Raw genomic sequence first — 27,972 nt, forward strand, 5'->3', positions numbered from 1 at the left:
TTAGCCCGACACTGTCCTGCTATCTCAGAGAGTCAGGAGCAGGGCTTTCTTCAATTCTGTAAATTCCTGTTGGTTTCTTGAAAGGTCAACCCCCCCAACACTAGAGACCGTTCGTTCCAAACAGGAGTGGGAGACAAGGCTGAATGGAGTTCGGATGATGAAAAAGAATGTTCGGGTAAGTGTTGTAATGGGTGATGGTTGAGCGAGGGAGTTCAGTCTGCGCTGAAACCCTGGTGATAGGGACGGACCTTGTACGTTGTCACTTAGGGTCGGCTCTGCCCTTGCCTTTGCTCTTCTGATACTGGTTGGTGTTCTCTCTCTAGAGCCTACTCGAGTCAGCAGAAAGGATAATCCTTTCCTTTCTCTCTTTTCCAGGACCAGTTTAATAGTCATATCCAGTTGGTGAGGAACGGAGCCAAGCTGAGCAGCCTTCCTCAGATCCCGACTCCCACTTTGCCCCCACCCCCATCAGAGGTGAGAGGGCCAGCGTGGGGGAGGCTACCTTTCTGTGCTGCCGGCACAGCCAGCCTTTACTTGTTCCTTTTATGAGGAAATTGGTTTCATTACTGGTATTATAACATTGTTGTTGTTATTATCGGTATTATTTGGCGTAAGAATTGCTCACTGACATCTCCAGTTTCCTAAACTTTTATTTTCTTCCTTTCTCTCTCGTTCTCTACCTCTGCCGCTCTACAGACAGACTTTATGCTTCAGGTGTTTCAACCCAATCCTTCTCTGGCTCCTCGGATGCCCTTCTCCATTGGGCAGGTCACAGTGCCCATGGTTATGCCCAGCGCAGATCCCCGCTCCTTGTCTTTCCCAATCCTAAACCCTGCCCTCTCCCAGCCCAGCCAGCCTTCCCCGCCCCTTCCTGGCTCCCATGGGAGAAATAGCCCTGGCTTGGGTTCCCTCGTTGGCCCCCATGGTCCACACATGCCCCCTGCTGCCTCCATCCCACCTCCCCCAGGCTTGGGCGGTGTTAAGGCTTCTACTGAAACTCCCCGGCCCCAACCAGTAGACAAACTGGAGAAGATCCTGGAGAAGCTACTGACTCGCTTCCCACAATGCAATAAGTAAGTATCTTTCAGGACTGATTAAAAATTTGTAAGAGAAATGTCTGTGGGTTAAAATAGGAGAGGTTTCATGGGTATTTCCCACGAGTATAGCATAGAATTTCTCTCCCTCAACATTTGGTTTCTTAGGGCCCAGATGACCAACATCCTTCAGCAAATCAAGACAGCACGGACCACCATGGCAGGCCTGACCATGGAGGAACTGATCCAGTTGGTAGCTGCACGACTGGCAGAACATGAGCGGGTGGCAGCCAGTACTCAGGTAAGAAGGGCTACTTGGGGGAGAACTCAGACCTGCTGAGATGTTAGGGAAAGGACAGGTTTCAGGGAAATTGGGGGTGGCCAACAGCACTGCAGCCAGGGTTATCTACTCTGGTTTCTTCCTTTGCTGGACTGGGAAATAAATGATTTCTTTTTGTTACCTGCTGGGTTGCTCAGACTCCCTCTCCTTACTCTGACGATGTTTCTGCCCACAGCCACTCGGTCGGATCCGGGCCTTGTTCCCTGCTCCATTGACCCAAATCAGTACCCCAATGTTCTTGCCTTCTGCCCAAGTTTCATATCCTGGAAGGTCTTCACACGTAAGGCTCTTTTTCTTTGAAAACCGGGATGTGGAGGAGCCTGGGGGTGAGGAGGGAACAGGTTCACGGGTGGAGTGCGGGGAAAAAACCATAATCTCAGTAGCTGGGTCATTGGCAGCCCCTGCTGAGAAAATGCAAGTACTCTGGCAAGAATCTGTATTTGAACTTTTCCTTCTTTTGGTGTGAAATCTTTTTGCGACATCGAAATAGTAGAACGGAATCATGGGCATAAAAGACAAGGAGACCCAGAGGTTCCTCACTCTTTGGCCGTCCCTTCTCTGTTCTGCAGGCTCCAGCCGCCTGTAAGCTGTGTCTCATGTGCCAGAAACTTGTCCAGCCCAATGAGCTGCATCCAATGGCGTGTTCCCATGTGCTGCACAAGGAGGTGGGTGCTATAGACCTTCTTCGTTTCTCCTGTTCCTTTTCTGAATTTTTCATGAACGTGTTGCTGTGTTGATGGTCATCATTAATATCTCAGCATGAGGTTTTCAGTAAATTGTGGCTTAAATGATCAGCAGGATTCAGAATACTGGCAGCTAGGATCTCCCAGCTTCCTGTTACCCTCTTCGCTTTAGGGGACTGGATAAGCAGTTCATCCTAGAACACAGATTACTTGCTGTCTTGGATCGCTGACAATAAGACCTACATTTCTAAGCACTGTTTCAGATATAGCATTGTCAGGAGACTTTGCTTAGATGAGAAGAAGGGAATAGGGAACCTGAATATGAGATTAGGAAATCCATTAACAAAATAGCTTGGAGACCTGCCTGTTAGAGATTATCTTCGCAAACTGACAGGTTATTCCTATCTCGTAGTATGTTACCAGGCAGAGTTAAGTCTCTTAGCAGCAGGGATGATTGCTTCTTTACTATTTTGTTTTGTTCATTTTGATTTCCAAGAGGTAGGAACTGGATTTATATCTAAATTCTTAGTAAGGGAAAATCCTGAATAAGATTTGAGGGTAGTGGGTATTTGGAGATTGGAGCACATCTCCGCCTGAATGGATCATGAGAGGAGAAGGCCACACCAAGTAGTCAACAAAAAGCAGCTTTACACTATTCTTAGCTGATTGTTAATGTTCCCTGTAAAAAGTACAGTTTCCCCTACTCTGAAGATTCTTTAGGGGAGTAAGAGCCAATGAAATAGCCCATCTGGTCCCCCACAGTAAGAGCTCTTCTGACTTAGTATGCATTCCTTAGACCTAGTGGACCTCAGTGGTGCTCTCTCCCCTCCTTCCCTCCGTCTTTCCAGATAAACCTGAGATATGTCTTTCTTCCTTTCCAGTGTATCAAATTCTGGGCCCAGACCAACACAAATGACACTTGTCCCTTTTGTCCAACTCTTAAATGACGGACCTGACTGGGGAGGAAGAAGAGGAGAAACTGATGTGAACAGGAAGCGCGGGTTCAAGATTTCTAAAACTCTATATTTATACAGTGACCTATACTCATGCCATGTACATTTTTATTATATAGGTAATGTGTGTATAGAAAGTCTGTATTCAAATGTTCGTAAATGAAAGTATGTATATTATGCAGAAATGGTTGCCCCCCCCCACCTTGCAATTCCTTTGGGGGATGCAGATTGTAGGTAAGGTGATGTTTAGTTTGCCCTTGAAATTATGATATTCTTGCCTAGGGCTGTTTTCAAGTACATTATAAAAACCATCTAGGAAGCTGCTGTTGCTCTAAGGCCATCCTGCTTTGATTTGGCTCAGCCTCTAGTTAATTTTCTTAAGGCTCATGTATGCAGATTTGAACCCTGGTGCTCACCCGCTGTCCGACCAGATGCCTTGCTTACTGAAAGCCTCCGGAAGCCTCAGTGTTGTTCTTGCCACTCTACTCCAAATGGATAAAATGAGACTGATTGAGGAAAAAAAAAATGTAACCCTAATAGTTTGAATTTTCATTGACTATTTTACTGTGTTAATGCTCATTATTTGCACATAGACATTAGGTTTACAGAATATTCTGTTTTACATCAGCAAAATTCACAGTCCAAGAATAACAACGTAAGTGGGTCCCATTTCACCCCTGCCCCCCGTGAACTTCTGTCCATCTGACTTCCTGGATAGTCATCTCTTTAGAAACTAGCACAGCCCACAGGTCTTTCCTGGGCCAAGCCATCCCTTGCTGCCACTGCCTTGGCTTCTGATCAAGCTGACAGAGCAAGCTTGTGAAGCCCTCATCTCTTCCCCTTCACTTCTGGTCTCTAGTCAGCCAGCCCCCCTCCCCCCTGAAGGTTAAGGCAGTTGGTTCACAACCAAGTTGTTTGGTGACCTTGGGTGAGCTCCAGGCAGGCACTGGGGTGAGGAGATGTCTGTGCAAAATTGCTTGCAGAATGATCTTGGGATGTTGGATTTTAATTTCTGAAGCAAGAGAATTACGGGGGACACGTTTCCTGTCCTGGGAAAAATGGAGGCCAGAGTGATATGAAAGGAGGTTGGATTTCAAGTTTAGAAGTCATTTTTCTATAGATAGCTATCTAGAACTAGATCATTTTTCCACCTTTGCTTATTGAGCACGTCTGGTTTTTAGGTTTATATGCCTGTGAAAGCTGTGAATCTATTAGAGCTTTGAATCTTTTCCTATCCTTTTATCTTTACTCCTATAGGAAATGGCTTCAGCTTCCTTCTCTTTTGGAACTGAACGAGAAAAAACTAAGTGTTAACTAAAAGAAATTAACTCCAGGGGAAGGACATCATTATATTATCAACAGCTAAATTTTTCCCATTCTGGGACCTGGACATGCTTACTGGCACTAGTAACACCATCTTGGTAGCAAAGACTTTTCCTTTCGGCTCCAGTTAAATTCTCTCCCCTCTGTTGTGTTCTTTTCCTTCTTTGTCCTTCGTTCCTGCCTAGCAGTCTCTTGGCCGTAGACCTTCTCTTCTCTTGCCTTACTTGCTCAGGCTTGTTGACTGTCATCATTTTAAGGAGCTGGACTTCCCAGGACCTCCTGGCATCTTGTAGGGTGATTGAAGTGGCCCAAGTACTCCCCTCTGTAGAGGTCAGGTGACCCACTTTCTTTGGTTAATGAAACGTTCATGTCTGCAGGTTGGTAGCTTTCACCAACAGAAGTGTGGCAAAATGGAAGACCGGTTCCTTTGTTATTTTCATTTGGGCGATTCATTTTTTATCTTGTAATCAAAAATTTTCTCTCTCATCACGTTGCAGTGCCCTTTAGTCCACCAGCAATATTTTTCAGTATCCCCTAAAAATCTAGAAATTAGAAATGGGTATAAAAGCTATTCTCTTTTCCACAAATCTTTGAAGCCAAAGGAATATAGCGAGAAGAAAGGAGGAAGTGGTGGGGGCAGGGGTGGGGGGCTTACCTGCTTCCTAGTAAAAGCCCCTTGAAAGCCAACTATAGCAGGATGACAAATGTTTTGGGGAGCTGTGTGTGGGAGTTGGGGCCTCATTGTTGCTCTTTTCTCTGTCTTGTTCAGAATCAATCAGAAAGCAACATTTAAGTTTTGGTCATCCTCGTTCTCCCTTTTCCCTCTGCCCACTGGCCTGCAGGGATAGAGGCCATGCAGACCAACGGGAAAGGCCTCGAATACAGTGAGTAGAGATGGGACAGTCGCTTTTCAGGAGTTGACTTTAAAAATAGAGCTATATAATACATATTTTTTACAAGCAAGAAGCTGTTGTCAAGATTTTTTTTTCCCCACATTTAGAGTTAATAGTTTCAGGGTAGAAAGGAAGTAGCTATAAAAAGAAAAGTAAGTACAAGTTAAAAAAAATAGGACATTGGGACCTCGTAATGAAGGGGTTGAGTTTTATGCCCTGGAAAGAGCTGGGAAAAGGCCAGTTTTCCCCAACATGGGAAGAAATTACAAAACAGAATGTGGCATTTTCATTACACGGTAGCAGTTCTGGAAGTTTATTTACACAGTAAGTTCCGAGCTGGAAACGGACAGTCTCCAGTCTTCCTGACCGTCTTTGTGGTGAGGGGGTGTTCCCAGTCAGCCAAAGCAGCACCAAGTGCAAGGGGAATGAAGAGAACCCAGATAAAGAACTGTGATTCAGTACTCTTGTTTTATTGGTTTATGGCTTGTGGGCAGCTGGCCGAGGCCAGGATCTCCAGAGGCCCTCCTTGTGTTTCCCTTTCCCTCATCATGTAATTCCACACTCGGCGGGTCCCACACCTGGAAGCAGTGTGTCGACAAGACAGCAATAGGACCCAGTGGGTGAACCAGGGGAATTCAGGTCTTCCCATTAACACTGGTATCATAGTCGACTCTGTTAGAACTGATAGGGAGGAAATGAACTCGGTCCCCACTACCTAGCCCAAGAACCAGCCTGGGTCCCCAAGTGCTATTATTAGGAGTGGGGCGTAGAGAGGAGGACAGGGGCGGAGGATGGCCTCCGGGAGCGGCTCGGGGGGTGAAGGAAGTGAGGAAGCCTTGAGGCTGCCAGCCTTTCCCCAGCAGCCTTGTTACTGAAGGCAGTAATGCTAGAGCCAGACAGCCCTGTGTTTGTGACACCAGGTATATAATGCTAGTGCCACTGTCGGCCGCCTCAGCCAGGTTCACGGAGGGGACACCAGAGAGGGAGACAAGGCAACGACACTGCTCTGTATCACGTGGAGCTCTTACTACTACTTTACAGCTGAACGGAAGAAGTCCAGGCAGAGGCGTAGGGCGTCCACCCTGTACCTGTTGAATGAATCTCGAGGGTTCTGCTTTCAAGGGTGGAGAGAGGTCTCCTGCCCATCCCTCTCGGCACCTCAGTTGCAGAGCTCCAGAGGGGTAGGGGTCTGGGGAGGGAGCGAACATGGAGGGGGAAGACGAAGCCCGGCCCTGCTATGTTTGCTGTGTTCCAGTTGCTGTCTTGTAGGGCACCTGGGGCTGAGGGGGGCTGGGAAAGGTGAGTGGTACCTGTCGCATGTGGAGTAGAGGGTTCAGGTAGAGACGAGTGGAATGAATAAAAGGTAGAAATTCATTTGTTAGATGGGACTTCTTAGTGGGCACTTTTCATTTCAGAGCGTTAAAAAGAGCTTTTCGGCTAGGTGAGCCCTTCTTCCCAACTCGCTTCTGGTCAGGCTACAACCACAGAAAGGAAAACGTTGGGTAGCAACACCCATCTTGCAAGATGGCCTTCTGTCTTGGAGATGCAGTCTGAAGCTGGGACTGGCGAGCGGCCGTGGTTCTGCCTTTTCTAGCTCTGATCCCAGCTGTTCCCTGTCTTTTGCGCTCCCCTCGTCTCCTCTTCCACCCGCCCCCGTTTGTACAAATACTCAGTCTAATTACATTTTTGTTTAATTCAAGAGGCAATCTTTGTACCAATGTGAGGCTCGTTTATACAGTCCCTATCACTAAAGCAAATAGCAGACTGTGCATCCGTTCCTACTGACTTTGGCCAGCAGGGAAGCAAGAGTGGCCCTTTCTCTGCCAGGGCACCGCAGACAGACACACACTGGGGCGACTCGGCTGTGATGCCACTACTTCTGGAACTAAGAAAAGAAGAATACTTTGGGTTGGAGAATCCAGAGGAAGGGTGGGCAGAGGTTCAAGGCTGAAGTGTCAAGCAGCAGAATTTCCCAACTCGGGCTCGAGGTGACCGAGAATAATCCCGCCACCAGAGTACTGCTTTCTTCCCTCTCCGGTTTCCTGCAGGTGCAATCCCTGTAACCCACCTTGCCAGCTTTCCCTCCTTCTCTGTCAAGGCAGAGGCATTTGGTGGGCAGGGGAGGGTCTTGAGGTGTTCTGGCCACCGGTGCCATCTGCGTCTCCTGCTTGTGACCAAAGTGAACCACCAGATGTGGTCCAGGGGAATCTCTTGTCTTCCGCCCGTGGGCCTCCTCACTTCAACAGGGAGATGTCGTCCGCAAAGTCATCATGTTGATGGCGCAGGCAGCGGAGGCAGCGCCACTGGCACACCATGAGGCACAGTGGCAGCATGAAGAGGGCGCAGATGGCAGCCATGACGTAGGCTATGGTCATGAGGGTTGATTCATCTGTCTGTGGGATGTTGTAGCCACAGTCTTCCATGTCTGGGGTGACGAAAGGGCCTTCCACTGCTGCTGTCCTGAACTCATCATGCACTGGAGAAAGAGCACACGTCAGTGGGCAGCTCTCATCGTCACAGAGCAGTTTAACTTATACAACAAAAAGAACTTCCCGATAGGCCTTGAAATTAGCCCCTGAGAAGGCTCTAGCATCTCCTTGCCTGGAGGTATTTAGGGGCAAGACAGAAAGCCCTTGCTAGGGAGAGGCACGCCTCTCCTCCCCCCAGGCCAGTGGGAGCAACAGCCCTTTCCTGTATAAGCATGCGGTAGGAATGGCACCTAAAAGTCAGTCTTGTGAGTTGACCAAAAGGCCAGCCCCACGTATACCTGGTAAACTCACCTCTTCGGCCGATACCCACTTGAAAGACCTGGCCACCGATCCTCAAGTAGCCGGCATTCAAGCTCATCATGTAGCAGCTGACCAGGTCACTGTAGGCTCAGCCTGCTGCCCTTGGAGCGAGAGCTTCCCAAGGGCCCGAGGCAGCCCTTGCTGTTGCGGTCTGCAGCAGAGGTCACCGACCCATGCAGGGCTCACCGTGCCAGGCAGCACAGAAAAAGCACAAGCACGCTAGCTTTTGCCCAACGTGTTGGCTCTGCCTTGAGGCAACTGTTACTACCTCCCAGGCTGACAGGGGCCCAGGTATCCTAACTGCTGGACAGCGAGAACACGGACAGACTGACCCCACCCTCCTGCCTGGCTCTTACCGTGACAAGCACTGACCGCAAAGCCAATTCGTTTCCGGGCCCGATCAAAGACCACGTAGAAGCCCTCCATGATCACAGCTCCCATAACCGTGCCCGTGGAGGACTGTGAGATGGCGAACTTGTAGCAGTCATCTTGGGACGTGGCCACGTCTTCCACTGGCCGCAGGTATTGCTGGGGACAAGCAAGCAAAGAGGGAGAGGCTGTCTTCCTCACTCCAGCCCTCTCCCAGCCTCTGCCTGCCAGGTATCTGTGCCCTCAGGCTGCTCCTCCCTCTGCCATCCCTGAGCTCTGTGTGCTCCGTTTCTGCAAGAGCCCTCTTCCGTGGGACGCTCCTCCACTTGTTCTTCCACTTGCGAGAGGCCACGCCTGGTCCCTGTCTCCCCGGCTGTACCGTGACCACTTCCTGGGCTGGGGGACATACCTGTGGAAGGATGGTGATGCGGAAGGACTGATTGGTGACCTCACCCATTAGGTAGAGGGAGATGACTGGGAAAATGTTCCAAGGGGTGGTGCCTGCTTGCCAGCACACCAGCTGCTCCCCCAGCCAAAACCCGTCCGGAAACTTCTCCGTCTATGTGGGCGAGAAAGGGATAGTGATGGGGAAACTGCCTTCTTCCCGCACCTCGCTTCTCCCGCTTTCACGTGACACTTCCCGGGCCCTAGATTTGCTTTCCTGTGGAATACCTGAGCTGGGGGAAGGCACGCTGAAACCCAAGAATCAGGGGAAGACGGAGGGAGGGCGAAGCCAACGCTTTGCACCAGGGGGACCGTGTGATGAGCCAACTGAGACCCAGGAAAGAGACTCGCTTTGAAGGCATTTAAGTACAAGGATCTAAAGGTAGACGACTTGGCTCTTGTTGAGACCTGTGACCTCCACGGACTTCCTCTGACACCACTTCATCTCTCGTACCCCTGCCCTTAGTCCCACTGACCGAGGAGGCTGCCTTGATGGATTTAACGGCGGCTTCAAACACCTTCTTGGGCAAACGAAGGTTGGTGGTGCCACTGTCCACGATGCTCTTGTCGTAGTTGTACTAGGACGGGGAGAGAGGGTTGGAAGAGTCAAAAGCCTTTCTTGATGCCAGGCCCTGGACAGAATCGGAAGGGTGAATCTGACTGCTGGGGGGACAGCCTGGCTTCGTACTTCTTAGGAGTAGATCCGTAGGCGAGTTGTTTAGCCTCTGTGCCTCAGTTTCCTCATCTTTAAAATGAGGATAATAATAGTACCTACCTCAAAGAGTTATTTTAAGGATTAAATTAATACATTTGAAGCGCTTAGAATTGTGCCCGGCACATAGGAAGTATCCAGTAAATACTAACTCTTGTTATCTTGGGTGGGGCAGATGTTCTCCAGATCTTGAAAATAAAAATACCTTGTATAGTGCTTTTAACTTTTCGTAGTACTTTTATATCTGTTCTAATTTAACATCATTAAGGATCTAGATAAGGAAGACCCAAATGGTTTAGCTGCTATTTACTGAGTACTGCTATGTGCCAGGCCCTGAGAGAAACAATTTATCCATTTTTCTCTGTCTTCACCACAGTCTTTGCAAAGCTGTTTTTCCCTCTGTTTTGCAGATGAGGGGACTGAAACGCAAAATAGTAACTTGCCTGAGGGCACATGGCTGGTAAAAGGCAAAGCTAGAAACCCAGGTTTTTCCAACTCCAAAGCTGGACTCTTCCGCTTACATCATATGAAGCTGCCTCACCAACAACTTGCCCAAGGCCATCAGGCAAGGCGGTGACTAGAGTCCAGACATGCTCTTTCCCTTCTTGGACCATAATCCACATGGTCCCTGTGAAAGTGCCCTGCCAGTCCCCAGCCCCAAACTTCAGGTCCTGTCGTGTTACCGTTAAGCTCACGACGGTTCTAGGCTCAGCCCCCAACCCTTTCTGCTGGTCCCCTGTACCACTGCTCCATCCTCCCAACCTCATAACTCAGGGTCTGACCTCATGCTATGTTGCCTCCCCCTTACCTCTCCCTGGTCCCCCTGGTGTCGTTACCTCCTTGCAGTCCATCTTCAGATCCTGCCCGTTGATCTCCACCCGCACAATGATCACCTCGTAGTACCACTCCCGCCGGATGGGTGTGTACCAGAGGCTGCCCGTGTACAGTGAGTGGTCGATACCCCCAATGATCTAGGGAGAAAAGGAGGCAGGTACTCGTGTCCCGGCACAGAGGGACAGGGAGTTACCCAGAGACAAAGCAACGGGAGCAGAGATTCCCTGGGCGGGGGGGGTGGGGGTGGGGGTGGGGGTGGCAAGGCCCTTTACAGGCCACCTTTCTCACCTTCCTGCTTCTCATCAATTCATGTCCCAAAGTGATTTGTAGTTTCTTAAATGTGTTAAGAATGTGTCAGGGGAAGACGTTACAGGACTTTAAATTATTTGTTTCAGAATCTCGCAGCCCTCAATATAAAGTTATTTAAACCTCAACTGGCACAATAAACGTTAAATGAATGATTATTTGCTTCTCTTACAAGTTTTATTTTCTCTGCTTGTTGGAGATGGAGAACCATTCACCAGTTGTCCTAATTAATCAATAAATAGACTTTTAGACTCCTCACATCTCTGCCTTCTGATCATCAGACTAAATAAACTTAATTTGAGAGGTCTCATTTTCATTTCCTTTCAAGTTCCCTAACCATCTCATCCTTTCCAAGTTTACCATAGGCACCTGGAATCATTTCTGGACTAACGCAAGGAAGAAAAGGATGGAAAAAGAAAAACGGAGGTGGGGAATACAAAGAGGTTTCTCTTGGCTCTGAGTGGTGGAGCCCAAGAGTGTGGTGGAGCCTTACAGGGAGGGGAGGCAGGCGGTGCCCACCCCTCTGCCCAGTGCCAGACTGCCCCTCTCCGAGGATCTACTCACCATGCTCCCTCCAACTGAGGCCAGCACTTCTGACTGGTTGAGGGGAAAGCCGGCACCACAGAGCTGCAGGGAGAAGAGGTTGGGAACGTGGGTCTGCTTTACCAGGGAGTCAAAGAACGGCTCCAGGGAGTCATCGGGCTGTGGAGACAAGGAGTGAATCCTCACACAGAGGCCCTAATGGAAAGAGGCCAGCTTCCTAAACTGGAAGGCCAAAGCAAAAACTTGGGGGATGTTCCTTGGGAAAGACTGTCTTGAAGTACTGAGATTTGGCAGAGAGAGGGTTAGCAAGAGACACTGGCAGTACAAACAGGAAAGATCTACAGAATCTTTGATCCCCACGTGCTTAACCCGTTTCAGATTTATGGGGCGGGGGGGCGGGGGGCGCTGTCTTATTCCTAAGATCTTGGGAGTCCGTAGAAACCAGAGCCTACTCTTGGACCTGTCACAGTATCCCTCGCTATAGTTCTGCCCTCTACAGGGACAAGATTCAGATGGCCACCCCATCCCTGTGTTAACTAATCCTTCCAGCTGATTTGTTTCCCTCCCTCCGTCCTTTCCTCTTCTCTCCAAACCCGTCCCTCTGTGGCATGCAGGGAGTGACCCACAGACACAGTGCCCAGGGGTAGGCTTTGTTCCTCTCACCCTGGCAATTTCAGCATAGGCCAGCCCCAGGATGCCCTCCCAGTTGGAGCCATTGATGAAGAACTTGTCTGATTCAGTGATGGCAGCGATGTTGGCACGCACAGTGACGTTGGGGCCGTGGGGGATGCTCACCAGGTCGGTGCCCAGCTCTCCCTCCCACTTGCCCTGGGTGTAGGGCACATACACACCCTTCCGGAGGTCCCGGTACGTGCTGGACCTGTGGAAAGGAGGCAGAGATCTGTGGAGGCATGACCACAACAAGTGGCATAGGGATCCAGCATCTCCCCTACTCCCAGATGCCTCCCCTTACGTCAGAGGCATCGTACATAAGGTACTTTCAGACTGCTCAGCAGACCATCCCAGATCAATCACCCAGATCAGAATGGAAAGTAACCTTCCAAACAGATGACGGGAGCTATTACTGGGGCTCACTCTCCTGTCTCCATAGCTCATACCCCTAGACCTTGAGCTCAGGCCCTGTGAGGAACAAGCCTAGGCTTTGTGTATTGTGCCCGCTGCTGCTGAGGGACAGCTAGTGGGCATCTCTTCCCCCACCCCCCAGCTCCATCAAGCTCCCAGAGAAAAGGAGCCTTTGACTCTTGCTGCCTTGGGACCCGGTGGTACCATCTGAGTGGTAGAGAACGTGCCAGGCGGGGTGAATGTGGAACCTCTCCGGCAAGCTCTTCCAAAGAAAGAATCGGCACAGCCCTCAGCAGAGCAGGTAAGTGAGTATTACACACCACTTGTGTGGAACGTGTTCATGAGCACGTGACACCTCCCCCTGTGTTTCATCACGCCACTACCCCAGCCTTGTGTACGTGCTGGAGGGCAGTGATGGGACTGGGACAAGGAGCGGGAATGAATTCCCTTTCGTGGATCCTGACCACGCCCCGTCACTGACTGCTGTCTTCAGACAGGGAGGTTAAAGGTGAAGGAGCCTAAGAAGGCAGAAGATGCCGAAGGTGGCTTTGGCATCTGCCTAGAAGTCCGAGAATAGGATTAAAGGCTCTGCTTACAGATTTACACACACAGAGATGCCTCAGACATTAGACGGCCTCTCGCCGCTTCTTGCTTTTGTGCTAAGGAGGCTCCCACATCATCCTTCTCTGCCTCTCACCTTAAAAACCCACATCGACCCTCCCTGCCACCAGCTAGCTATGTCCAGCCGCTGGAACTCTGGACGGTGCAGGGAGACATTATGGCTTTCAGTCCCTGATATGGGTCTGGGCCGTGGGGCTTATGGAAGGTTCTTCCTTCCCTCCCTTGAACCGTGCAGTACCACCAGGAGTAGCCCCCGGGGGGGAGCACAGTGAAGGGAGCCATCACTGCAGCCTGCTCAGCCTGGACTGAGTGAGTCGGTGTTGCCAGAAACCTGAGAGCCACTGAAGGGACCGGGGTTGGGCAGGCTGGGATGACGTCTCCACGTCTCCCAATTCAGGCAGAGAGAAGAAGACTCTTGGGTTGGGAACTGGGGGGCTCCTCTGCTTCCTGCTTCCCTCCCCAAGGAGGCTGCCTTTGTCTCTGTACTGAAGCACTTCTTGGTGGTCCCTCGACCTCCCTTTTCCCAGAGTAAACCCCCTCACATCCCCCGTCTCCACTCTTCTCTCTTGGAAAGGTTCCGAGGAGCTCATCTTTCTCCCCAAAGCCCTCCCCTGACCCTTCTGGGCCCTGGATCGTTGGGAAGGGTTCTCTCTAGCTCTCCCCAGGACTCACAGCTGCCTCTGGTAGTAGCGGTGCAGGAAAGGGTGGGGGGAAGCCCCCACTGCAAAGTTACTGCTGCCCGTGTCCACCAGGATGTTGAGCTGTCAGAGAAAGGGGAGAGAAAGATGTCATCCACACGAGGCTCTGGGCTCACCACCTCCTTTTTCCTTCACCCCACCGGCAATAGACTCTCCCTTTGGCAGGTCCCGGTGAAACTTCTACCATGGGGGACAGAACAGCCTGGCCCCTGCTACCACCGTGACCACAGACGGAATATGGCCTCCTGTGCCATTCTCGGCATGGCCTCGTGTCTGCTCCTGCCTCCTCCGCGGCATCCTAACATTTTCTGTGTTGCCAGGGCCACGTTATCTCTGTGGTTTTCATTCCTCTTTGTCTCTACTGTCAGACTGCCCTTACCCACTTCGTGTTCCTATCTGGTCGTGTCTGCAGAGCTTGCCCCTTCCCTCCTTTTCCAGTCCTCCTAGGGAGCAGATCACCCAGCAGGCGGCTGGGCTCACATCCCCGTGCAGCCCAGAAATGCTATTCTAGGAGCTGGCACGGGTGAGGGAAGCTGCGGGGACCAGGACGGCGTGTTGGTGCCCACATGTTTCTGACCCTGCCTGCCAGAATGTGGCTCCCCAGGAAGGGCTCCCCTCCTGTCTCCGAGGTGACACAGGCCTAGGAGTCCTGCTATCAGAAATAGTAGGGAGCCAGGAGCCCACGCCGACGTCCCGGTAAAAACCCATCTTGTCAGGGCCCTGGGTTTTGGCTAAATGAATACAGACAGGTGTCTTCTTGGTGTGCAGCTCCTTCTAGTGTTTCTACTTTTCTCAACCCTCCTTTCTCCTTTGGCGGCCTGATCCGTCCCTCAGTCAGTCCAGAGCCACATCTTGACTATCTTAACTGTATCCTCACAGGCAAAGAGAGGCCACGCCTCTGTCCTCAGAAGCACGGTTCCCCAAGAACTGACCCTCTTTGGCTGACTTTTCATGCCCATCTCCTCTTCTCCCCTGACCTCAGGGCTCTGGCATTCCCGTGTCCTCTCTCCTCAGTGCGGTGAAGTCAGCTGACCTCAGTTGTGGTGCAGGCTCTGACCTTGTCACCTTGGGCAAGTCCCCGTGCTCCTCTAGGCTTCAGTTTCCTCCTCTGCCAGATCCTCTGGCTCCTTCCTGCTCTCAGTGGTCCTTGTGGCTCCGCCGACTGCACCTCCCCGGCACCTGCTCAGGCCTCCTGGCCTCCCCGTGTCCCCAAAGACCCTTCTCTAGGGCTGTCTGTCCCCCCCCCCCCCAACGCCCTCTGACCCTGCCTCTGCCCTCCTTCCCAGCCCCTTCTCCCCGCTGGTTCCCATTTCCCACCCCTGCCCTTCCTCCCCCACCTCTCCCCCGGCCCTCTCCAGGGTCTCCGGGCAGCCGCCCGGCCTCCAGATGCTGTGCTTTCAGAATCAATAGAGCTGGAGGCACAGCAGTTCCGATTTCAGCCAACCAGGTTAATGATTAAAAAGGCTTCTCCCCACCTACTCCCTGGAGCCCCTCCCCCACCCGCCAGGACTCTGCTCCCAGGCACTAGGGTTGGCCTCATTCTTAGGGATCCCTATTATCACTGGGCCCCAAAGAAGGGTCCCCATAGCTGCGCAAGACAGGGCTCCCTGGAATGTGTGCCTGGCTGGCTCTAGGAAAACGGCCACCTGGGCTTTTCTTCCTGAGGTCCCAGCTGGTCCAGGCCTCCCCGTCTACTCTCCCCTCCTGAGAACCTCTCCCTCCCTAACCAGGAGGCCCAGTCACTCTTGTCCTTCTGGGCCCAGCCTTTCTCCCCATCTGAGGAAGGCCCCTCCCTTCCACCTCAAAGGGGGTCAAGCCCAGAGCCCGACGACCCCCACCCACTCCCACACTAGGAATTCGGGCCACCACAGCCCCGTCCGCCACCTGCTCTCCATCCGCCACAAAAAATGGGAAACCAGCATAAATGGCCGAGATTCCCTCCTGAGCAAACGTCCAACTATCTGCTCTTTGCCAAGTGCTCCTGGCTTCTGAGAGAAGCGGTTCTTGGTCCCGCCCTCCCAACATTTCTCACTCGAGCCCCAGAGCAGGCTCTCTTTCTTTCCTGCTCCCTGTGGAGGGCTCTCACGGGGCAGGGGCTTCAGGCAGCAAAGCCACCACCCAGGATGCAACAGGGCAGGTAAGGGCAGCCTAGAAGAGGCGGGTTGGAGCGAAGGGGTTTCCAGCGGTCACACCTCCAGAGCGAGGCCTCGCCTCTTACTGCCCCGGAACAGAGGCCGAGGCCGGCAGACGAGACCTCCCTGGCCCCCACAGCCAGTCACCGCCACCTGCCCGCTGCTGCACCCACCTGTCCTTCCCCTCGGCTGCCCCTGCCCGGCTCCCTGCCTCTCCCTCAGGTACGTTCGCCCTCGTACAACCACCCCAACCCCAGTCTGGGTTCTTCCCATTGGCATTTACAACTGCTGGAGTCTCTCCATTAAAAAAAAAAAAAAACCTTCCTCAATCTCACATCCACCTCCAGCCACCATCCCCTCCCTCACAACCCAAGTTTGCAGCCAAGCTGTCTTCTTTCTTCACCTCCCACTCGTTCCTCAACCCATCCTAAAACGGGTCCTCCTCTGCCCCTCCCTCCACTACAGAACAGCCCTTACTACAGCCGGCAAAGGTTTCAAATACAAAAGACGTGCTTCACATCCGTTCCCATCTGACTGCGAGGACTTGCTTCTCCCTCCTAGACACACTCTTCCCCGCCACCCCGTCCCGTGACTGTCCTCCCCATCCCTGACCAGATCTCCTCTGGTCCGCTCGGCAGGCTCACTTCTCAAGGCTCGGGCTCCGGCCCTCTTCCTCTCAGGCCCTACCCTCCCTCTGCCATCTCCCCTGTGGCCACAGCTCCAAGTATCACCTCTGCCCCCGAGCTGATAGCCCGAAGCCCTTTCCTCCCCTTTGAGCTCCAGAAGCACATAAGCAACGTCCTCAAAGTCACCTCAAGTTCAGGATGTCTAAAACTGACCTTCCACGGTCCCACCCGTTTGTCTCTCCTCAGCCTTCCCTGTGTCAGTGGATGGCGTCACCATCCATCTGTTCTCTCTCTAAGTCAGCAACTGGGGGGGGGGGGGGAACATCCTAACACCTTCCTCTTCTTCACATCTCCATCCGATGCATCGAGTCCTGTCCAATTAACCTTCTCAAAAGTCTCTGGAATTTACTCATTTCTCGCCACCTCCCTTGCCACCCTTGGGCCAAGCTTTCATCACCTCATTCTGGAATATCACAATAGCTTCTCAACTGGTTTTGGCACATTCGCCCTGGACCTCTCCAACCTGTCTCTGCACTATGGCTGGGGTGGTCTTTTCCAAGTGCAGATTTGACTATGTTGCCCTCCCATGTCAATCGATTCCCTCTGCTATGAAAATAAAAAATGTAAGCTTTCACATTTCCTGCAGGGCCCTTCCTTGTCCGGCCCTGCCTGCACAGCCAGCCTCGTTTTGTCCTGTACTTCCCAGCCCCTGGCCCGCTAGCTCATTGGAGGTCCTCAAACCAGCCATGGTCCTCCCCTCGAAGACAGACGCGAAGGTCCTTCACTGTGCCCAGACATCTTCCTTCTCGCTGGCAAGTCTGTCTAGTCATCTGTCATCCCGCAGTCCGAGCTCAGAAGGGACTACCTCCTCGCGGGGAAAGACCAGGTCATTGTCTCTTATTAAAATGCCTCCCTAGAACGTGTCACTCTGTCACGTCACATTGAATCTCACCTCCCTTGTATCTAATTTTTCAAAAAATCCCCATCGTGTCCCTAGTGGGTTTCACGGTACCTGGCAATAAGTAGTTCTTGAATTAACGTTAAAGGAAAGAAAAGGGGAAAGAGCTACTCTATCCTGTTTTTTCGATGAAGGAGAGAGCCCTCAGTGGCTCCCCAGCTGTGGGTGTTTGTAGGTGTAGCTTGAGCTCGGACCGTCTTCCTCTCACCGGCCCCCAGGTTTGACTTGGGACGCAAGTGGTTGTAGCCTGGGGTCCTGGAGCCATCTTCTTCCCCAACCCTTGGGGCAGGCTGACCCAGGAGTCTCTGTAGCTATTATGTTTTAGATTCCCAGGAGATCACAGCCTGGGGTCAGGGCTAGGTCACTGCCAATCACTTAACAAACAAATGCTCCCCCACCCCATCACCGGGGGCCTCTGAGGGAAGGCAGCTTCTTGGAAGTGCTAACGAGCCCCACAGGGAGAGGCACACCTGCCCATTTCACTCTGCAGGCCAGGCTCCCCAAGAGGAGTTTTCAGCAAAAGACCCTGGGTGATGAGATAGATTCGGAGCCGGTGGGTTGGTGAGTTCTGGGTAAAGCCGGTGAGTTCTTTGTTCTCCAGATCTCACCTGTCTTGGCCCCAGCCCTCAGCAGACAGGGATAGCTTAGATTCTTCTGGATGAAAAGAGCCTTCGCGGGTCATCTGTCCATCAGCCTAGAGAGATTCTGAAAGGCCAACTCTGAAAGGTCTCTGGTTACTAAGATCTACAACCTGGCCTGGTAGTCTATCCCAGGGCCCTGGGAGGGGGCTTTAACTCGAATTCCTCCTATCAAAGAGGAAGTCTCTTTCCTTGCGTGTGGGCCTCTACTCTTGTCTAATAAGCCTTTTAGCAAAAGCTGGGATTGGAAGGCTTTCTCCCATTTTACAGAGAAGGAAACGGGCACCTGGAGTGAGTGGGCAATTTGACCCATCTAACACAATAAGCCACAAAGCTAGACAAGAACCCATTGGTTCTGACCAACTCCGTGTCTGGTGTTTCATTTCTTGACCTTCGCGTCTTTCATTTGGAGAGGAAGTAGATGGTACATTGCTACGCTGCTCAATCACGCTTTCCTGTACCCATGTCTTTGTGTGATCCCCTCTGACATCGACTCGAGGCTTGGCCATGGGATTGCTGTAACCAGTGGAGCGTCAGTAAGGGGGGAAAGCAGAGGCTCGATAAGGGCCCGTGCACTGGGGAATGTGCACCGGCCTCTTGGAATGCCTCCCTGATATTGTACGTGGAGAAGCTCCGTCTTGTCTCCTTGAAGATGAAAGACTTCATGGAGAGGGAGGTCCAGCAGGCCCAGCTTTGTCCGGCCCCCCGCTGACCCACCTGCTGAACGCAGCCACGTGAGTGAGTCCAGGTAAAACCTGGAGAAGAGCCACTAGCGAACCCATGGAATCCTGAAAAACAAAATGGCTCTTGTTTTCAGCCACCATGTTTTGGAGTAGTTTGTTACACAGCATCAGATAACAGATCCACTATCTGAATTAAATCCCGAAAACCCCGTCCTCGGGGGCAACTCACCAACCATAGGTCAACCCCGATGAACATTTCTTGTCACCTGCCCCCCCCCCCCACCATGCTTCTCAAACGCATCATGATCTCAGATGCATGATGACCTCTGCACTTTCGCATATCCTGTTTCCTAGGCCTAGAACATTCTCTCCATGTGTTGTCTAACTTCTGTTTGTCTTTCAAGGCACAGCGTATATATCCTTTCTCCCAAAGGTCTTGCCGTGATGCCCTCAGCCAAGGTAAGGCTCCTTCTCTTGCAGGCCCTCAGTAACACCGGTGCTTACTTGTATATCACTCATCTTATCTCATGTCTGCCTCCCACACTATGAGCTCTGCACAAGGGTGGGGAGCACTTCTGCATCCTTATTATCATATTCTTCCCTAGCGCTCAGCAGGTGCTCCATAATGACTTTTTTCCACAATGACAGTAATTGCCTCATTTCCTGTAGTTCTCTGTGACCCTACAGACTCTTGCTATTAATTCTCAGCCCCGGGGTCCTTGCAGGGGTGATTTCAGCCTGGTACCATGTATGGTGACAGTGACAGTGGATGCCCACTGTATCCATGAAATTGACTAGATTATCTACCCAGGTTCTTAGAGCCATGGTAGTGACTTCAGGACTCGGTCCTAGACCTTTGAGTCAGCTTCGTCTGCTTTCCTGAGGGGACATTCCCAGACCCGAGCTTGCCCAAGGCTGAGAAAAGGGGGCAAGGAAGGACAAGAGGAGCCTAACGTCAGCAGCTGGCAGTGGCCGAGGGCCAACAGAGCGCACAGCTCCTGCCCCCAACCGAGTCCAGCGATTGGATCCTGTCCAGGTTCCCTCCGCCTTGACCAAATCAGCTGATCCACTGGAAATTCTTTCCCTAGACATACCCTTGCTTTCCATTTCTCTCTCCAGGCTGAAGCTGATAATCGATACCTGGGAGCAAGCAGCCTGCCTGGTACCACTTACCCTACCTTGGGCTGGTTTTTTTTTTTTTGTTTTTTGTTTTTTTTTTTTAAAGGAATCCAAAGGTGGCTCGGTCACCCCAAACCTTATCTAGTGCACCTTTCTCCCTTTAGACAGGATGTTCCATTTCCCCCAGGGTCAAACCCAACTCAACTAATATTTATCAAGGCTTCCTATTCAGCGAGATGATGGATGTGAACGGTCAAAAAATGTACATGTCTGTTCTTAAAGAACAGATCTAAGACAATGGTTTTTCAAACTTTTTTTTTTTTTTTAAGCAGCAGAACTCTTTTCCAACTTTATGCAGGATCTCAATATACCAAAGAGAAAAAAATAAGAATTGTTCTTTGGGAGGGAGAGGTTTACTTCCTTTGTCCCTCTCACCTCCTGTGGTGGCTCTTGAGGCAGCTCTTGAACACCTCCAGCATCCACAGAACCCACCTGGAAACCCGCTGGTCTGGGCGGGATCATAGCAGCTATTGGCCACCTGCTTTTCATTGGCAGACAGTAAGTCCTTCCTACCGTCTAATCAGGTCCTGCCCACAGGTGACAGTTGCTTTCATCTTCTCTTGGTCTGTCCTCAGTTGAAAATACAGCTGATCTCTAGCATAAGCCCACTTTGCTCCAGGGCACCTGGGTCATGCTCAGTACCGGCTTGTTTGAGCCATTGGGAGATGCTGTGGTTCACGCCTTGAGCTATTTGGCAAGAGCTCCACAGGCACTGGGAAAGATTTGGTGGGGTTCACCAGCCCCGAGAGGCCAATGCGATCTGGACACGGGGGTGACAGCGGGCAGTAGAGAGAGTAGCCACAGGTTGGTACAGTCCAGGAGACCTGGTGAAAGAGGACAGGCTGGGGTGGCAGGGGCAGGGAGCTCCGTGGCTTTGTCAGAGTCTGTGGGGAAAAAGACCAAGGAGTCCTAGCTCCCCCATGTCAGCCCTTAAGACTACTGATTCACCATTCCCCTAGAGGGAGCACCTCTGCCCTCTCAGGAACCACTGGCTTCAGCACCTGAGGATTTGGCAGAAGGGCATCAGTGAATGTTTCCCAGCCCTCTGGGCCCATCCTGCCAGAGGCAGCTCAGGGCAGTTCTAGGACCAGGAAAATGGTCTGGCTCCCGCCTAGAATTCTCCACTGCCCAGGCCCCCAAGAGACATGTCCCCAGCAGAGAAGATAGTTGTCTGGTAGGGGAGCTTCCCTGAGACATGTTTCTCTTCCTGGATTTGCAACCAGAATTTTCTGCTTAGATCTTTTTTGGAGGCACCCAAGAAGGGTTCCTGACAGTCTTTCCCCTACTCCCCACCTGCAGCTAAACTCTTTCTTTCCTGACCTGGGGAGGCAGAGGAGGAGAAGTGTGTGAAATGAGTGTGAGGGTCCTAGCAAAGCCCTCTTATGCAACCTGAAGCCAGTTGTGGTCTCAGGGACTGGGTGGAAACCTAGAAGTGGGATCTTGTCTAATCTTGCCTTGTCTAATTTGGATGGTGGTTCTTTGAGACCAACGTTTTTCAACCTTTTTAGTACTGGAAGGAAGGAAGGAAGGAAGGAAGGAAGGAAGATGGAGGAAGGAGGAAGGGAAGGATTGTTCTGGAATTCCACTGTATAAAACCAAGAAAAGCTCATTTAGGAGCAGGGAGAAGGGGGGAGGGTGTGGTGATGGGAGGGGTGAAAGGTCCAAAGTCTTTACCTCTTACCTTTCTCCTAACCTTCTCCTTCATCCTTGAGTCCCTTTATAGAATCTCACAAATCACAGTTTGAAAACCATTTTAGGGAGGGGAGGTGGAAAACCATTTGACCCTTCTTGGTTTCTGAGACCCTGAACCCTCATAGTTTTCTACTTCTCTGATCTCTATTTCTATTGCTCCCTTGAGCCCCAGTCTACGTTCAATATTCTTGTCCTAGTCGTTTCCCTCCCCCCTTTTCCCTCCGTTGTCTCAAAGAACAAGTTTGCTAACTTGGCTTCCAGACCACCTCTCTGCAGGTGACTCCTGAGTCTACCCGTCCGGTCATAACCCCTCACCCGGTTTCCAGATCCCCATCCTCAGCTAGTTGCTAGATTCATCAATAAGAATGGTCTACCGGCATCTCGGAGGCAACCACACGTCTTAGACTGGAGAACACTGGAAAGAACCCAGGATTTGGACTTGGAGTCCAAAGACCTGGATTTGAAACTTGGCTCTGTTTTCCTTAGCGGAGTCTCTTTGGACAAACCACTTAGTCTGTCTGAGCCTTACTTTCCTCACCCCCCAAATGGACATGCTAGTACTTCTCCCTTGCAATTAAAGCAGGATCATAAACGTGGAATTTTGATGAACTATATTGTGCTTTAAAGTTTGCTCCTTTTGCTGTGTTCCCTGATGCCACAGAGAGGTCACAGGGAAGGGAATCTCATCTCTTCCCTCTCCCTCCCCAGGAGCAGAGAACACCTGCTTGAACTGACACGTGAGTGCTGGATCTCTGAGGACTTCTTTCTATCCTTGCTGCCACCGGCGTCTTTCAGGCCTCGTGTCTGACTGAGGGCCTTGCCTCAGGCTCTAGACTATCCCGCTGTGCTCCACACTGGAGCTGTTTTCCTAGAACGCACACCACACTGGACCACTCCCCTTCTCATATACTCAGAAGGACTCCCGACTGCCTGCAAAGCACAACCCAACCTCCACTCAGCTTCACAGCACCCCTGCCATACAACTTTCAGCTTCTCAGCCCAGCGCATCGCCTCTCTCCATGAAGCGTCCCCCCACCCACCCCCCGCCACCCCATCTCCAAACAGCAAGCTTTCTCATCTTTCTAGGCCATATTCAAATGCTCCCTTTTCCAGCAAGCCTTTCCCAACACCCTGTCAGTAGTAGCCGCTTCTTTCTTTGCACCTTCTATGCCTCCCTGTCCTTCTCTTTGTACCAAATGTGTTCGGTCTCGTATGCTGTTTAGCTGTTTATATGTCTGTGTCTCACACTGGATTGCAAGTTCTCCAAGGGCTAAGACCATGACATGATTTTTCTCTTCTGCTCACAGTAGGTGCTCAAGAAACATTTGTTAAACTGCACTGACTACCACCAGATCTCAATCCTCACAAGTATTATCCTGGCCTTGGACACTGATGCTCATCCCATTATAATGAGATGATATCCTTTCACTTAAGCGAAAAGGATGAATGGGCTTCTTTCTCCACAGGCTCCTGTTCTGCACTTACAAGCACCCATCGAGAGTTCTATTAGTCTGTCCTACACTTTATTCACTCACTCAACGTTTTTTAGGTGCGTGTTCTGAATCTGGCACTATCATAGATATTAGATAAGAGAAATAAGACATTGCAAAAAAAATTTTTTTTTTCCAGAAGACCTTGTCCTCAAGAGCTTGATGTTCTGAGAGGGAAACAAACACAAAAACGCCATAATATGTTCTTATAAGTGTAACGAGGGAGACAGGAGAGGGTGTCCCGGCAGAATGAAAAGAAATGGTCGTGCTAAGCCCTCTCTTCTCCCCCAAGATACCCGGCCAGGTGGCATGGCAGGGTAGAAAGATCCAGGTGAGAGAGGGTCTCAGCTTACTGGCCTGTCTTCTGGCCAACTGTTTAAATTTTCAGTCCCCATTTCTTTTGCTGGAACTTGTGAGTGATAGGACCATTTTTATATATTGCAGGAAGGACTGTAAAGAAGAAAATAACCTATACAGAATATATTTGAAAACTTTACATAAACTACAACCATAAAGACAAGTGTACATTTGTCCACCATTACTGAATAAACCAGCCCCTCCTGCCCACCTTCCTGGTCCCTCAAATGGTCTCGTATCCTCCCAGATCAGAATCCTGAAATCACCCCTGATGTCTTCTTCCTCACCCTTCATGCCAGTGTCACCAAGTCCTGTCCGGCTGTCCTGGAATGTCCCTGCATCCTGGTCTTCTCTTCCCTTTCCACCTTATCATGGCCACATGCTGCCCTTGCCACAGTGCCTCACACCCAGACTACTGTGACAGAGCCTCCTGCCCTTGTACCTCTCAGTTCTATTCTTCCTAAAATTCAGATGTCTCTTCCTAAAAGATTGCTTTTTCTATGCCATTCCCCTGTACAAATAAACTCAAGCTTCCCCCTATATCTGCAGACTGAAGTCTAAACCTTATAGCTTCATGTTGAAGGCTTTTGGCAATTCGGCTCTATCCTATTTACCCAAACCTGTAGCATTAACCAGACTGGCTTTCTCACTGCCTCCTGAACAAACACGCATGAGCCCAGACACACGTCTCATTTTCTCATTCGTTGCGGCTTCTTCTGGTCTCAGGGACCCAGGCTAAGGATGGGAAGAAGTGGACATTCAAGTTAAGTGCAGTTACAGTTGTGTGGGACAGGTACCATTTCCCCACCGGGAACAGCTTCCCCTCTCCTAGCCATCCTTCAAGACCATGCTCACAGCACACCTCCTCCAGGAGGCTTTCCTTGATTTTACCTCCTGAACACCTAAAGCACTGACTCTTCGAACTACTGCGGATCAGTGCTTCTCGAGCTTGAGCCAGGGCCCCTGAAATTCCAACTCAGTAAGTCTGGGGTGGGACCCGAGAAGTTATGTTTGTAATAGGCTCTGGTGGCAAAGGTCTCAGTGCTGCTTTGAATTACCTCATACTGGCACTTACGCTTTCACGCTCTATACTCCTCGTGAGCAGAAAACCTATCCCCTGTCTCCCTGAGGATCAGCTCTCAACCCCCCCACCTAATCACCTGGCATACGGAAAGTGCCCCCCAAGTCCCACTTCTCCTTGTTCAGAGCACCCCGCCAACCACATTCTCATCTGCTCACAACAGCCCCACCAGGCGAGGGGAAAGGGCCTCCTTCTCGAAACTGCCGGGGAGGGAATCAAAGTCACCACAGAGCACAGACCGGCTGGCATTGGCTCGTGTTCACAGCCATAGGGCAACCCAGAGTGTCTCTAACTGTGGGCTCCCCGGCAATGGTTCCTTGGGCCGGTGTTCAACTGTAGGCCCACTTTCCCTTTCTAGGAAGGAGGGGGAAGGAACTGACATTCGTCGGGCAATTACTCTCTGCCAATTTCTGGACTGGGGGATGTACACACTATCTCAGGGGGCCGGGGAAGTACAGTAACTGGTCCCTCAGTCCTATGTGTGTAAAATATGGTGGCCCAGAGCTCCCAAGTTCTTGTGCTTCCTTGCATAGCACAGAAGAGAGAGATGCGGCCAGAGAAGTTAGCAGAAAGTGACTTCTATTTACTGGAGGTCACCTGGGTCTGCGTGCATTGTCCAGGGTGATTTCCCCCACGAGGTCCCATTTAACCCTTGCAAAGGGGATCTCCTTTCACCCGTTTTGAAGAACAAGGCAATAGCCTCAGAGAGGTTGCTTAATTTGCCCCAGGACACACAGCTGAGAAAAGGAAAGGCTGCGGGCTGTACGGCTGGAATTCCTGGTCTGTCTGGTGGATCCAAAGCCCCCTCCGTCGTGTGTCCATGCCCCAGGCTGTAACAGGGCTTGCACAGCGTATCAGTAGCAGATCAGGGAGTGGGTTTCAGGTCTCTACACCCCCCCTGCTACCTGAGAGTACCTGCCCAGGCTGCTAGGGGCCTATCCTCACACGGATTTGAGACTGTTTCTGGGGAAGTTATCATGCACCGGAAAGAGAAGGGGTCCATAGGGGAGACCGGAGCCTTGGATGAGCTGGGGAGGTAGGAGGTAGGCCTGGGTGGCAGGGACCTAGGAAGAATTGCTTCCGTCAGGTAACTGGGGGGCAGAGGTTTGCGTCTCTCCCAGATCCAGTGTAAGAGCTGTCTGAGAAGTTCAAGAGAAGTGTGGCTGTTCCCTCTAAACACACTCCCACCTTCACGGACCCTCCCAAGGACAGGCCTCCCGACAACAGATCCCACAGATCCGTGGGGGGGGGGGGGGGCTCACAGAAACGTGAAGGCTTGGATTCAAGGTGACACACACCAGCACATGCAGAACCATCCCGCCACCCGTGCCCAGGCCCACCCCCGGAGGAGGCAAATGTGCACAGAGGGCAGCAGCCACGACACCCCACCCACACAGGCACAGAGGGTGCAACCTCCCCCAGCCACCTTGGAGGTGCCGCGAAGGACTGGAAGGATGGGGAGAGCTGGCAGTGTTTTCTCCACCACTGCCGGGCTGCCTTCACCCCTCCTCCCGCGCCTATCAGCTTGTGGAAGGAGTGTCATTCTTAGAAGGGGGCTCTGGCTCCAGGGCTGCGGTTTGTCCTTTCCCCTGGCTCGGTTCAGTCCCCTCTGGCCTGTGCTGCGCGTGGCTTTGGGGGGAGGAGGAGGGGCCGGAGTGCAGGAAGCACAGGGGGGAAGGGGAGGGAGGGCCTGTCTGGGGCTTCTGAGCTGGAGTGGCAGTCAGGAGGAGCTGGGAAACCCCGCTTTGCTGTCCCTGTGGCTGCCCAGACTTTGGGAGCAAGGGGTTTATTCAGCTCGTGTCAGGGTTCCTGGGTCCTCAAGGTGCTGGGAATCATGATCAGAACCCCAGGTTCCCAGAACACCAGAGGAGGGGAGAGGGTTGGGTGACCAAGACCCAGAGTGCTGGGGTGGGGAGACTCAGGCTTGGCAGGGCTGACACCTGTTCACAGCGTCCCTATGGCCTGGACCCTTCCCCGGGCCAGCCCCCCCTCCCCGCCCCCGAGTCTTTCTCTTGCCCCAAATCCTTACTGAGGGGTGTGCATGTGGGATTGGGGACGAGGGGAAGACCGTCAGATGAGGGAGCCCGGGGAAGCCTGTGAGGGGAAGGGAGGTGGGAAAGGGGAACTTCGGGGTGACTGCTGCCAATAGGATCCCAGAGGGAATATCTGGGGGGAGGTCCCTCCTGCCCACACCATCCGGCCCATTTTAGCGGGGCCCAGCATGCTGCACCCGCCTCTCTCCCCTCTGTTCCTGCAGGGAGGAGGGGAGGGCTGGCCTGGAGACCTTACCGTCTGTGGGGGGCTGCCCACGGTCATCTCCACGTAGTAGCCCTGACCGGACTTGCCCCTCAGGTTGTCCACCATCTCCACAAAGCTGCCCCTCCGGCCAGGCTCCTCTTGTTCCTCGTCGGTCTCCCGGGGCAGCCGCAGCCCCAGGGGGGCCCCCCCTAGCCCGCTTCGCAGGGGCAGCCGGATGCCAGGCTGGGTGCAGTGGGCAGGCAGCATTCCCGAGCTCATCCACAGCAGGAGCCAGGGCAGTGTTTGGGCCATGGTGGGCCTGGCCTTTGGGGCCCTCTGGGCTCACCCTGGGACCACGTCCGGCTCCGTTGCCTGCCCCCAACTCTGGGTGCTGGTGGTGGCTGCTCAGGAGAGTGAGCTGCGAGGCATCGGGGCTCCAGAGCCTGCAGGCCCCTCGGCCGGCCCCCTGGTGCCGTGTGCGGGGGGGATCGGGCAGGAGAAATCCGCAGACGGAGAGAGGAGGAGACGGATCCGAAGCCGGCTACATCTGGCCAGCGGCGCCCAGCCTCAGCAGAGGTCTGGGAGAGGACGGCTCAGGCTCGGCGGGAGGCGGGGAGGGGCGGGCATGGCAGGTCGGCGGCCGCTGGCTTCTCGGTCCTCCCCCTGGGTGGGCGGCGGGGCAAGGCTCAGGGGGCTCCGGGGGCGCCGGCAGCTGCGTGTGCTGCTCAGGCCACCATAATCCGGCTCTCAGCTCCCAGGCAGCCCGGGGAGGCGGAAAGACTTGTGGCGGCGGCTGTCAAAGCCAAAGGGTTTTCACTCTTCCCTGGGACCGCTGGGAAGTGTAGTCTTCCCATGGCTGGCAGCCCAGCTTCCGGGGTTGGTGAGGGGTCTGGGATGCCCTCTGCCGAGATGGAGTCCTCCCTGCAGGACCCTGGCAGGGCGGGCCGGGCCATCTCGAGAGAGCGAGAGCGGCGGCAGTCTTCGCAGTCCGTCAGTCCTTCATTGTGCATTTATTGAGCGCCCACTGCATGCCAGACGTTCTTCCAGGCACCGGGGCTACACAGAGAAATAAAATGCACGTGCACCATACAAACTGATGTGGCATTAATGAATAGGGATTTGGGGGGTACCTCTGGGGGATCTGGTTGACTCAGTGGGAGGAGGTGGGGTTTGATTCGCACTGTAAAGAACGGGTGGGATTTCCACAGGCAGATATTGCGGGAGAAAGACGAAGGGGGGCAGACGGATATTCTAGGCAGCCAGCTGCATAAAC

The 27,972-nt window shown here is 52.4% G+C and overlaps 2 protein-coding genes across 5 annotated transcripts in view; one reads left to right on the forward strand and one right to left on the reverse strand.

Annotated features, from left to right (window-relative positions):
* The window catches only part of RNF214 (ring finger protein 214), a 50,298-nt gene extending 45,002 nt beyond the window's left edge, over positions 1 to 5,296 (forward strand). For all 4 annotated transcript variants that reach the window (XM_045482949.1, XM_045482951.1, XM_045482950.1 and 1 more), the window contains exons 9-15: positions 85 to 175; positions 376 to 474; positions 697 to 1,073; positions 1,203 to 1,335; positions 1,550 to 1,654; positions 1,944 to 2,039; positions 2,939 to 5,296. In XM_045482949.1, the coding sequence (XP_045338905.1) occupies positions 85 to 175; positions 376 to 474; positions 697 to 1,073; positions 1,203 to 1,335; positions 1,550 to 1,654; positions 1,944 to 2,039; positions 2,939 to 3,004 (967 nt within the window). In that variant the 3' untranslated portion in view covers positions 3,005 to 5,296. The remainder of the gene's footprint in view (positions 1 to 84; positions 176 to 375; positions 475 to 696; positions 1,074 to 1,202; positions 1,336 to 1,549; positions 1,655 to 1,943; positions 2,040 to 2,938) is intronic.
* A 229-nt stretch (positions 5,297 to 5,525) lies between these two features.
* BACE1 (beta-secretase 1) lies at positions 5,526 to 27,531 on the reverse strand. The gene is made up of 9 exons (XM_045482956.1): positions 26,751 to 27,531; positions 13,600 to 13,688; positions 11,887 to 12,103; positions 11,245 to 11,382; positions 10,377 to 10,511; positions 9,305 to 9,406; positions 8,794 to 8,943; positions 8,372 to 8,543; positions 5,526 to 7,702 (listed from the first exon to the last, which is right to left on the reverse strand). Exons 1-9 carry the CDS (start codon positions 27,009 to 27,011, stop codon positions 7,461 to 7,463), a joined length of 1,506 nt encoding a protein of 501 aa, XP_045338912.1. The 5' UTR covers positions 27,012 to 27,531; the 3' UTR covers positions 5,526 to 7,460.
* Between the last annotated feature and the right edge of the window lie 441 nt (positions 27,532 to 27,972).

The sequence above is a fragment of the Leopardus geoffroyi genome, chromosome D1, assembly GCF_018350155.1.
Source record: "Leopardus geoffroyi isolate Oge1 chromosome D1, O.geoffroyi_Oge1_pat1.0, whole genome shotgun sequence".
NCBI lineage: Eukaryota > Metazoa > Chordata > Mammalia > Carnivora > Felidae > Leopardus > Leopardus geoffroyi.